Raw genomic sequence first — 13,079 nt, 5'->3', positions numbered from 1 at the left:
TTTGGTTAACCAATATAGGTGACTTATCAAAGCTTGATAGAGTTGCATATTACAATATAGTGTGTCGATGTCACAATGTAGTTTGACTTCTTCATTTGAAGGTATGTATGATGGATTTGATACTTTTATGTTGGATTTTATGAGAAGTTAGTGAGCATACTTGGTCTAATGGATAATAAAGCCATAGTCAATATATGTATATTTGACTCCAAAGAAATGACATATGGCCCTAAGATGAGTTATGGCAAACTTATTATAAAGTTTTTATTTCAACTTAAAAATAAGGCCTAGACAGCTTCTTGTAATTTTAGTATCACCAATACAAAGTAATAAAATTATTAAGTCATAAGAATCATATATGAAATCATTGAAATTAGCATGGGATTGAGACATATCCTGACTCTACAAATAATTGTCTATTCAAGAGTACCACATAAGAAGATTTTATTTGAAGCTATATAAGGCTTGATATAATTGATAAATAAGCTATTCTTAACCTAATACAAAAAAAATCGGAAAGTTACTATAGGTATACTTCTTCTTTGAGGAGGCAATTTAAGAATATTATTAGGACATCCATTTGGTAAGTATGCTATTGATCATAGATAACCAAGACTACAAGCATGTAGAATTTTTCTAAATAAAAAATTAGATAAAATATTTTTTGGTAATTGATATCTTATTGTTGTTGGAAACCTTGAGTTACAAGGCATTTTTTATATAGTATGGAAGTACTATCAATACCAAGTTTGATTTAAAAAATCTAACAAGCAATGATTGCATATTTGTTAGAGAGTAATGAAACTAAAAACCAAGTTTTGTTTTCATAAATCAACTAAAGTTCAAACTCCATGGCATGTTGTTAATAAAGGTTTTGAGCTGCTTGTATAAAAAAAATGTTCTTGCTTCCATTTATTATGCTAAGAAGTATTTTGGCATAAGCAAAGAAATTATGTAGATGAACTAGTTGTCTCTTGTTACTACAAGGTTATTAGGAAAGTTTTGAAATGTCCATTGTGGAGTAATTCGGTGGCAAGTTGTAATCAATTACTAGTAATGTGTTTGGTTTATCAAAGTATCATTGATATATAATAAGTGTAGACAAGAAAAATGGCAATGGGACTAATAAAGATGTATAGATGTTATGGAAGAAGAGGAGGAGGAGAGATAGAAGGGACTTGTAGGTGGTTGGATTAAAGGCTATTCAAATTTCAAGAGAACCAATGGAAGGCTTGGTAGATGGTGTGTATCCAATGACACTGAAATTGTAAATATGACTACAGTAGAGGCATCAACAGCCAAAATTATCAATAGCAATCCTTCCATAAGGAAAAGAGATGCTAAGGTTGTAGTTGCTAAGGGGCAACTTTGGTCTTTGATGATCTAATGTACATTGCATTTGTCTTACAAATATACTCTTATTTGTTACCAATTGAAATTTCTTTTGTTTCTAATTAATGTGCTTCATTGTCATTTGGCATTTTTGAATCAATTAATGTTTCTAGTCTTTAGTCCAATCAATATGAGTTTTTATTTTACACTTTCACCACAAAAGTTGCAACAATCAAGTCTCAGATTATCAAGCCTCCAAGCCTTTTGACTGTAGTTAGTACTAAGAGGTATTTCATGCCTTGTTGTGCTTTTTTGTACTTTTAGTCCATCACCTGTGTGATCTGGCTCACCAAGATTCATCGACACTACAATTATTAGAAATTTGGATTCCATATCCTCATAACAAGGAAGCTTGTCACCATTGAATGCCATTCTTTTTAAAATTTGTACTTCCGTAAGAGACTTTTGACCGTGGCCCAAACAACAATGTCCTTAGGCAGATCTATATTGACTTCTTCTTGCAGGTCGACTACCTCTTTTACATCAATCAAGAAATTATCCATGCTATTGCTATCAGTTTTTTGCATCATGAAGAACTTCTCAATTAGCATGTATCCCCAAGGTCCATTATACGCTTCATACCTTTGCTTGATTTTTGTCCGACACAAGTGCACTTATTTATATTCCTTCATAAGACATAGTGTCGCATTTTTTGCATTGTTGTTGATTGCAGTGAGTGCGCTTGATTGCCTGAGTTGCTTCGCAGTTGACATAACTGATGACAGTGGAGTTATACAGTATTGGTAAAGTTCATCGCGATGCAAGACATTCTTTATCATGTACGTCCAAATCCAATGGTTGTTGGGCCTTTTTAGGTGATATTGTTCAAAGATTGTGCACTCTTGAGATTGATACAATCGTTGAACTGCAACTGGGTTTGAAAACGAATGTTAGACTCTGATGCCGGAGCTAATCTTTGTCTGATTGGTAGGTTCCGTGACTGCGTATGCGTGCTTCACCATCATGGCCTAATCTATTCTATCAACTCAGATTTGATGGAATAAGTAAGGTGGCAAACTGAAGATGATATGATCCAGAGGTATATTGTTAAAAAGAAGTTCTTGTATCTACAATATGTTTTGAGTGGGTGAAGAGAAAAGAAGAAGAATAAAGCTTCGATAAGAGAATGTCACATCTTTCCTAACGGCCCTAGGAAGTTTGCTCTGTTCCCATATTGAATATGATCTAATCTACATAGTGCCACTGCGGGAAGCGTAACAGCACAAAGAAAAAAACTTATTGCCTCGAGTTGAGTACTGATCAGGAGAATGTTTTAAAGAAACTAATCCAACAAGAGAATGTTTTTAACAAACAAAACGAACAGACTACAGAGGAGTGGATGAGAAGAGTAGGGGTAGACAGATGTTCCAACATATGCCAGTTTCCACTTCTCTTTTGATGCCCATGTCCGAGATGTAATCGCATCCTAGAACGCTCAGAGCAGCTCATAGAGTCGCCGGAGATGTCCAAATAGTCTCAATTGTACACAGGCATGTCGCCACGCGATGTGCATCTTGAGAAGACCAGGCGCCAACCTCGATGGATCTATGTTGGAATGGGCCAGCAAGAACTTTTAGTCAGGTGGAATTTTCGCAGCAAAATCTGTCTCAGGCATGCGCTGCCTCCTATTCGTGCGTGCGATTACGGGTGCATGGAATCACATTCCAAATCCCACCCACCAGCGGGTCCCCCCGAGTCAATCCCACGGCTGTCACGCTCCTCACAGGTTCTCGTTTCCATCAATTCGTGAGCAACATGATACGAATACAATCCTCGTGCATGCAGCAGACTGCGGCACAAACCTTGACTCTTGGGCACGACGCTTCATGTCTAAGATATGCACCAAACTCGATCCAGTCGACCTAGAACCGCGACTCACTCCCACCAAGCTCTGCTTGAGTTTAGGTGGCAGCTGTGATCGAAGCATAAATCATCAAGAAACAGGATGAGTCCGGAAGGAGAGTTCAAAAGCTTGAATATCACTGGTATTCTGTGCACGGTGGTGCCGACTGCTAGGGACGAGATCTTGCAACACAGCGCCGATGATTGGGTTAGTATCAAATAGCAATGACCTCTCAGAACATGACAGTGAAGGCACATGAGGACAGCGAGTTGTGTTCTCAAACTGTGAGTCAGCAGAGCACCAGAGCCTAGTGTCAGTTCAGTTTGGTTGCGAAAATTTGCGGAGCCTCGGCGAGTTGAGCAGAACAGCTGGGTGCGTGAGAGTGATGCATATCCAACTCCATTCCAGTTCAGGATGGTTTAGTTGCGCATTCCGCTACTTCACTCAGTTCTGATATGCTACGAACTTTGTACACTTCGCATCCATGTCGAGGCAGAATCGTTGCAATTCCGATCCATACGGTCCATAAAAATCAGAACTAAGTTTCGAAAAGAACAGAGTTATGAATAAGAATATGTGGAAAAAAACTGCATTAACGATGGAAGAAAGACCTCAAAAGCAGAAAAACCAGTGTTAAGAGTTGGACAAATTTTGTCATATGTGATGTTCTATGTTTCTTTGTTTACCTTATACCAACTGTTTATATTTTTTTCCTTTTGGTGTTGTTCTGTTGATTATTGCACTGTCAATGCGTACATATGGCAGAGAGACGAACAATTGCAACTTGAAAATGATGAAAAAGTCATGAACAAAAAACACAACATCAATACGGAAGGGACGTACTGTGCCTCAACAAAAGTATTTAAGTAGATGGAAAATTAAAACAATAACTTTAAAACCTTCAAACCAAGACGAAGAAGAAGAAATAAATAAAAATTAAAAAATTAAAAAAAAAGAGAGAAAAAGAAACAGTATAAAGTTTCTGTGGTGCGATACAATTTAGCGAAAACCCCAACCAGCCCTGTTATTCTCCAAATTACAAGCCATAGGCTGGTTGTCTCTAAAAGTTCTTCACATTGGATGCTACGCAGCAATGATAGTAGAGGATTATTCAACTATACGTAAAATTTGCTGCAATCAGGCTTTCTCAAAGCGCTGAGCCACATCCGTCCAGTTTACAACCTTCCAGATGTTCTTCAGATAGTCGGGCCTCACGTTCTTGTACTACTTGCCAACAATTAAAAATTCCAGATTTTAGAACTTTCTTAGAAACACTTGTGAAGTAACCAAATACAACATGTGAGCAGATGGTTATTCCACATTTCACACGATGACAGCAAGCATGGAGCTAAAATTCATTGAAGATGTGCAATCACACAGGGAGAAGATTTTACCTGCAAGTAGTAGGCATGTTCCCAGACATCAATTCCAAGTAAGGGAACGAGGCCCTTTGACGACAAGGCATCCTGAGCGGTTCCAAACGATGTTCATGTTATCCATCAATCATGTGAAGCTAACAGATCCAGTTAAAAAGAATCTCAACAAGGAACAATGAGTCTACAAGCCTCCTACTTTTCCATATATCTGAAGCTCTGGCAAAACCCAGCATGCTGAATATCAAGAAAAGAAATAAATCAAATGAATCAACGCTAGAATCCGTACTTGATCATCCAATTAAGCATTAAAACCCTCACAAACCTGGTTCATGGTTGTCTGCACTTCAAGTCTCTTCAAATCCTTGTTCAAACCCAGCCACTGCTCACAAAGATACAAGATTATAACACCCAGCTCCAGATAATTATTAGAACTGAGTTGAGTGAAAGAAAAAGTCGTTCAATTGCAGAATAGCTGAAAACCATAATCTCAAAAATTAATTAAGAGAAGATTTGGTTTAAATTAGCTACAAATATTTTTTAGATACTGGTGGTCGGCACGTGAAGTAACGCTGGTGATCCCTAAAATATGCCAATTCGTTTGCCTTTCACAGACACCTCTACCTTACACAAAAAATTAAATTCCGAGACCCTAGCACCTAGAGATGAGAACTCGCATACGCATCCACTCACTACCCTCCTCGCCTGCTATCGAGGACAATCATGGAGAAGTCAGACGCGTTGTGCAAAGGATAGGAGCGGCATGGGGGGGCAAATATCTATGTATGTGCGGATGAGTCTTATAACTGTAAACGAGGGCTAACATAGACTGAAAGAAGGTCGCATATTCGAATATGCATGTTGCGAGGTAAATAGGTCATTATAGATCGTACCACCCAGCCGGATCCCTGCACACCAGCGCCCGCAGCATTCATCTTTGCAATCAATTTGTCCAGGTCCCCAAACTGTGCATCAATGGCCTTAGAAAGGCTTCCCTGAGGGGGTGCACCTCCTCCTTCCTGCAAAAGCCATTGATATTGAGAAGAGCAAAATTGTGATCAGAAATGAATTCAGGGAATTCTGTTCTAAATGTCCTCACTAGAATCGTTCTTATCACAGCCCAGGACATGTGATCTCCAAAGAGACGTTCTGTGCGCAAAACTCCAGAATGAGAAAGTTGTCAGATGAGTCTAACTGGACATCCGCATAACCAAATCGCAAAGCATAAACCTCCCCAATAACAAACAACCCAGAGCATGTAGGGTTTCATGGTAACAATTAGGGCAATATTCTCCTAACTAAAAGACCTCTGAACCCAACATGCATCACCCAGATTAAAACCTAAGTGCGCGAGCTTACACTGATGGGTGCAAGATTCTTCCAAAAGATTGAGTGATTAACATGCCCTGCAGCACAAACCCCCCCAAAAAAACAAAAAAAGAAACATAAACCCACGCAAGCCGATTCCCCTCCAAAATCAGAGAAAAAAAAAAAAAAAAAAAAAAAAAAAAGGAAAAAATAAATACACAAACCTAAACTCCAGGTTCTAACCACGTACCTCCGCCATTGAAATTGATAGCGGACTGCAGGGCAACAATGGTCTGTGGATCATTGGAGGAGTGCATCTGCTCCAAAGCCTTGTTGAAATTGGTAACGTAGGTCTGGTGGTGCTTCTGGTGGTGAAGCTTCATGATCTCCCCGCTGATAGCTGGCTCCAGCGCCCCGTAGTCGTAGTCGAGATCCGGCAAGCTCTCAGTGTGCAGCGTGGCAGTTGCCATGGCTCTCCTCTGCGCCGATAACCGGGTGGAGGTGAGCAACGATCGGCGCCCAGTTTGCATGAGTGCTGCTGCCATGGCGATGGAGTGATGTGGTGTAAGAATGTGCAGAATCGCAATGCCTCAACCTCCAACTCCCTGCAATGCAATGCAACCAAACCAAACGCAACGCAACGCGGCCTCAGAAAACACATCGCAAGGGGTTGTGCCAAGTTAGCTTGTGGAAGGAGCCCCCCAACACCGACCCCCACCCTGGCCCATGAGCGTGCTTGCATGGAGGTAGAGGGGGTCAAATAGCGACCACGTGTCCATGTGCTGACAGTTCAGATGGCTGTTGGATCCATCCATTGGGAATAAGATTTTGTTCAAAACCCATCAAATAGTTGGTCTTGATTGAGGTTTTCTCTCTAAAATGATTCATAAAATCAAATTAAAAAAGTCTGCAATTAGCATTGGTTGTGGACTAGGTTGTGCACTGGATTGGTGTAATCATAGTATATTTTTTTATTTTAAGCAATGTATTGATTTCTAATATTACATAGGATAATTAGTTGACTTAATTTTTGGCATTAAATAAAAATTGGTTTCAGTTTTGTAAAGGGAAAAGTAAATGCAGTGTTTCTCATGATTGAAGTGAGTTCCATAGTTCCCATGGTTTGAAATTCAGTTCTAGTTCAACAACTTTTCTATCAAACCTTAAATGAAATAAAATTCATGTAATTTATACACTTTAGAAACAAATAAGTTTGGGGTAATGATAATCATCCATTTTTATAGCAAATATGCTACAACCAGATAAGCTTTGCTATTTTATACGAAAATGCACAAAATATAATAAAATTTTACATTTTAAGTAAATGTTTAAAAACTGTATTCCAATTTTATAATTGTATCACAATGTTTTTGTTAAAATGATTTTTTAATTTATGTTCGTTCAGTAAGACATTATTAGATGATTGTTCATTGGTTTTGTAGATGAGTTAATTTTTGTTTTTAAGTATTATGAGAAAAACATATATTTATGTAATTAAGAATAAGAAAATTTTGTAGATTTATGGTAGAGAATAAAATATAAGTCTTTTCAATTACAATAGATTTTAAATCACTACTTAAAATTATGATAAATTTATAATAATAATTAGATTCAAAATACATAAAAATATATAATATATGCTAATTTTATTATTTTTGATGATATTTTATTTTAAAAATTTATATTATATATATACATTGTTAAATTGACTTAGGTATTTACAAAGTCAATCCACCTATCCTAACCATCATCAAAAAAATCTCTATTATTGAATCCGTATTGGTTGAAAACTAATGAAAAATAGTTGGATCTACAGCCAATGATGATAGGTGAAATGATTTAGTAAATTTATATGTCAATTTAACAATTTCCTATGTTTATACACACACATATACATATATTGTAATATTTACAAATTATATAATATATCTTGAATTTATGTAATATCACATTTTGAATTTTAAAAATTATTATTATTATTATTTGTTTACTTTAGACCTTCATGCTCTGCTTTAGAAGTAACATATTATAAATAGGTATGAAGTTGAAATAAATAGATATATGGCTCTTTAGATAAATATACACCATTATTTTTAATGTATAAATCAAAATGATTTAAAAAATATTTAATCTATTTTTAAATTTTAATATTTAAATTTTTTTTATTTGGTTCATCTTAATAAACCTTTGTAGACTATATGTTGTAATGCAAAATCAATTTTCTATCAAAGCATGAGTTCATTATTTCTTCATTGCTAATTACAACTTTATTTTAAAACTTTGTTGTTAAACTCTATAACTTCTTCAACTTCAACTCTTTTGTAAAACTTAATCAATTGATTAATAACTTAATGCATAATACCATATTTATAGACAACAAACAACCTTGTTCTTTTTTTATAAAATTCAATATCTAATTAATATTTCTTCAATTATATACAAAAATGACTAGGAACTCAATCATAAGAAACTCCAATATCAACAAAAAAAGACAAAATATCACACATTTTTAAAATATTAAACATTTCTATGCTTCGTGTGGAAGACAATTCTAACCTGGGTGCACTTTTCAAAACCTAATAGAAAAGTTTGCTTTTTAAACCCATTTGGAGCTAAAATAAATATATAACATTTATAATGAATTTATAAAAACTATTGATCGAGCTATTTTTAAATTGCAAAAAAAAAAAAAAAAAAAAAAAAAAAAAAAAATCTCATTGTTTCTAATTAATTTTATCTAAATCAGAAATAAATAGTATTAAATTTTTTATTTTAGTGATTTCTGGATTTTGAGAAATTTCTACACTCACATATTTACAAAATGATTTTTGTTAGTATTTTAAAAAAAACGACAAGACTGAATAATTACATTATTTAAAACCTTTAATCTTACATAATAGCGACTTTAAATCATAAATATTAATTTTAATTATATCAAAATAATATATAGAAATCAGATTAAATATATGACATTTTGTATAAGTATTTGGATATGAGAGCAAAATGAATAAGACAAAGCTTCATGTTTGATTTCATAGTTTTGTTGTTTCAATGAATACAGAGATTCTTTCTAAAATTAAAAACCATTTTTTTTGCTTTGCTAACTATATGTGGTTTAAGATTTTTCTAAAAACATTTATCTTTAAAAAAACTAAAATTCTTATTTAAAGAAGAGACTCTTCTATACATGTATTTATATTAAAAATATAAAATAAACTATAAAATTTTACCATTTTTAGATGTTATAATATTATTTTTAAAATATAAAATTTAATTTATCATTCAAGAAAAATAAAAAAAAAATAAAAAAAAAAAATAAATGATATATATATATATATATATATATATATATATATGAAATTTATTGAGTTGTTAAATTCTAAATTTCATATTTAAAAAAGCCTTGAAGATTTTATTCTCTAATTTTTAAATGCATGGTTTTTTAATATTAAATATTTATCTTCAAACTAATTATATTTTATCATTAGATCTTTATTTATGCTTTCTACTAAAAACATAGCATTGTTTTGGTGGATTGTAAGACAATGACAATATATACTAAACAGTCTTATTTTTTAATGATTGGTAGACTTTACATTAGTCTACTTATTTCTTGGAAGATATTTGTGTTTATCATTTAGAGTGTTAATTAAACAAGATTTTATAGACAGTATTAACAATTAAATTTCCATATTAGAATTTTTTATTTTGATACTATATCTATTGATGGATTTTAATGAAATTACTTCAAAGTTAGTTGTTTGTACAATAATTAAGCAAGCTTGTGCCAGTTACATATTATCAAGTATAAGAGTTCAAATGATACAAGTGTTTATATTCATCCCAAATAAGTAAATAGTTCTGACTGTTAGAATATGTTTCATATTATGATTGTATATGTCTGTATTGTGAGTTTCCTCATAGTTTACATCTTTTTATAGTTTTTTTCTTTTGTAGGCTGCTCAAAGTGTTATTTAAAACTTCCTATAAATTATCATTTAATAAAAAATAAAAATAATCATCTCAATTTGAATTTTGATCAAATTGTATTATCCAAAAAATGTTGTGTTTGTAAACAAAAAATTAAATCTTTTAATTTATTATAAAAAAAACAATAACTTTACTTACATTCACATAGAAATTGATTATTTGATCACTAAATTTTTTTTTATAAGTTATTTGTCTAAATTTAGTAATAAACATATATTCAAATTCCTTCCATTATTACTCAACTTATAAATTCATGTAGATAATTAAGTACTAAACATATAAAACTCTATTGCAAATATCTTGTCAACTTAAGACATGCATTTTATATATATATTTTTGCCAATTTAGACTTTACGTAAATAAATATATTCTAGCCATATATGCCTTAAAAAAAATCTTAATAAAATATAGCTTTGGTTTCATTTAAATGTTATAGATTACGGAAAAAAAAAATTAGTTCTTTTGGAAAAATATGAACTACATCTTAACATATAGTAATATTAACTCCATTAAGAATTTTTATTAATGTATTATGTAGAACACTCACTTGACTACAACTTATGATTTCTTTTAAAAAGTAAATGATATTTTTTACATATTATTAAAATTTAAACACAAAAACTATTGTGAAAAGTTTTTTTTTAAAAGTAAAAAAATAATAAAAGAGAGAAGATAGATTGTATGCATGTGATTGCATTATGGAGCAATATATGTATTATTTATGATCTGACATTATTTCTTAGAAACGGCTCCTTTTTAAAAAAAAGCCTTATAAAAAGTTTAATTTAACACCATTTCGACAGCACATGGTTGGAAATAAATATGGCTTTCACAATTGTATAAGGGCTTAGATGTGCAATATTTTAAATTTATAAGTTAGATTTAAGTCATTTTATTAATTAGAAAAAATGAAGTAAGTCTATATTTAAATATTTTGTAATATATATAATTCATAAAACAAGACGTAGAAGTAGAATGGATATGTGTAGGATTATTAAAGGGATTGTAAAATATAAATGAGATATAATAGCAATTTTTTTAATCTCAATATTTTGGCAATTACAAGACACATTCGAAAGGTAGAATTTAACTATCGCTCCATATGACAATGTGAATTAAGTTCAGATTTATTCTTTGTAAGTAATAAAATTTAGAATCATGACCAAAGGAAAAAGTAAAAAACCAAAAAAATAGCGAATCAAAATATAATATAGTTTTAGCTCAAATTTAAAATAATAAATAATAAAATATCATATATATATATATATATATATATATATATGTGTTAAATTATTAGAGTATTTTAATAAACTAATAAAATTTAAGTTTGATTTATAAAATTATATTATTAAAATAAATATCTGTAATTTGAAACTATGTATTTAGTATGTATTTATGTATCTTTTGTAGATTTCTTTTAAAACCAAATATATATATATATATATATATATATATATGTAATTCTAAAATTATCATATAAAAGAAACATAAAAATACTAGAAAATAAAGATTTTTTAATAAATTATATTATAAAGTTTAAAATAATTGTAGATGCTATATAACAAATAGTTATATAGATTACATAATTATGATATATTATGCATGTATATATATATATATATATATATTTAAATATATTTTTAGATTGATTATAGATTTATTTATAATTTAAGGTTTGATTAGGATTCGATTAAGATTAATTTAGGATTTAGAATTTGATTAGGATTTGGTTAGAATTTGATTAGAATTTTCTTAGAATTTCATTAAGATATTTTGGAATTATATTAAGATTTATTTAGGATTATATTAGGATTTGATTAGAATTATATTAGGATTTGATTAAGATTGTTTAGGATTACATAAAGATTACATTAGGATTTCATTAGGATTTTTTTAAAATTACATTAGGATTTTATTGGAGTTTATTTAGAATTACATTAGGATTTCATTAAAGTTTGTTTAGGATTACATTAGGATTTTATTATGATTTTATTAGAACTTTTTAAGGATTTTTTAGGATTTTGTTTTAGTGGTTTTTATAAATTTTTTTATAATTTTTTTATGCTTCTTTTAAAAAAATTAAAGACATCTTTTGGATTTGATTAAGATTTGATTATGATTGTTAAGCCCTAATTGGAATATATTTAGGATTCTATTAGAGTTTTTAGGATCTTCTTACTGCAATTTTTAATTTACCTTCCATAGCCAAAAGTCCAATACATTCTCAAGCAAGACTCCACATAATACAAAAATGTCTCATTTGTTTTATTTACAATTTACAAATTCTTGTCTTTGATAATATGTTTGACTATAAGGAAAAATAAAGGTCATGATAATACAAACCAAACTATAAAAACTATGATTGATACTTAAAAGATGATTGTTTGTTAAACAAGGTTGAAAATTGATAATGAAGTACTTAATTAATCACCTAAGATAAACAAGGAGGTATTTTTAGAGAGTGGTGAGTAAGACGAGAGGCTTAGCTATGAAGATATTAAAATGGTACAAAGCATTTTTAATTAAATATTACAAAAGAATTAAAAAATATATATATATTAATAACAATAACAATTAATAAGGTTTTTTTGGATATTAAATCACTTAAAGGGAGTAAATGTAGAAATCGGAACTAGATTGAATTTTTGAATTTAGACTTGATCTATGATTAATTTGTAACAAGTTTGTATGTATGTTTAAGTGGCATATGCTTATTAAATTAAATCTCAATCAATGGAGTAATTGGAAGATATCTAGTTGTATATACAAGAAGATATTAAAAATTCATGATTTAAGATTTATTAGAAATCTTGTAATATTTAGTAATGAAGGTAAAGTTTGATATATGTTTAGTTTTTGTTAAGATAAAACAAAATATAAACTTTAAGTGAAATTAGATTTTTAAATTAGATCTAACAACTAGAATTCTTTTTATTAAACATAGAATAAGAAATCAAGCAATATGAATATAATTTTGTTTAGGTCTTTCAACAGAAAAGTTGGATTTGTTTTAAAATTTATAAACATACAAAATACTTAAAATATTTATTATCTTTCAAAACTTGATGCCAATTTTTATGATTTGATTAAACAACTTTGCTTAGTTTAAGATTATCAATCAAGATCAAGTTTTTGTCATAAAGATTCAAAGTTTTAACTAAGTTAAATAAAAA

At 30.5% G+C, this 13,079-nt stretch overlaps 1 protein-coding gene across 1 annotated transcript; it reads right to left on the bottom strand.

Moving 5' to 3' along the window:
* Positions 1-4,233: 4,233 nt before the first annotated feature.
* On the bottom strand, positions 4,234-6,553 carry LOC112295719 (superoxide dismutase [Mn], mitochondrial). The gene is made up of 6 exons (XM_024547597.3): positions 6,167-6,553; positions 5,968-6,014; positions 5,502-5,627; positions 4,934-4,990; positions 4,630-4,701; positions 4,234-4,459 (listed from the first exon to the last, which is right to left on the bottom strand). The coding sequence occupies exons 1-6, from the start codon at positions 6,459-6,461 to the stop codon at positions 4,373-4,375; spliced, it is 684 nt and encodes a 227-aa protein (XP_024403365.1). The 5' UTR covers positions 6,462-6,553; the 3' UTR covers positions 4,234-4,372.
* Positions 6,554-13,079: the final 6,526 nt, after the last annotated feature.

This window comes from Physcomitrium patens, chromosome 19, assembly GCF_059467195.1.
Source record: "Physcomitrium patens ecotype Gransden chromosome 19, ASM5946719v1, whole genome shotgun sequence".
NCBI lineage: Eukaryota > Viridiplantae > Streptophyta > Bryopsida > Funariales > Funariaceae > Physcomitrium > Physcomitrium patens.
This window is presented reverse-complemented; position numbering and strand designations above follow the sequence as displayed.

Coding starts and splice junctions, on each gene's coding strand:
- LOC112295719 (XM_024547597.3), bottom strand. CDS start 6,461: ATGGCAGCAGCACTCATGCAAACTGGGCGCCGATCGTTGCTCACCTCC. Junction 5,628..5,967: donor AGAATCTTGCACCCATCAGT/GTAAGCTCGCGC, acceptor TGGCTTTTGCAG/GAAGGAGGAGGTGCACCCCC. Junction 4,991..5,501: donor TGCAGGGATCCGGCTGGGTG/GTACGATCTATA, acceptor CTTTGTGAGCAG/TGGCTGGGTTTGAACAAGGA.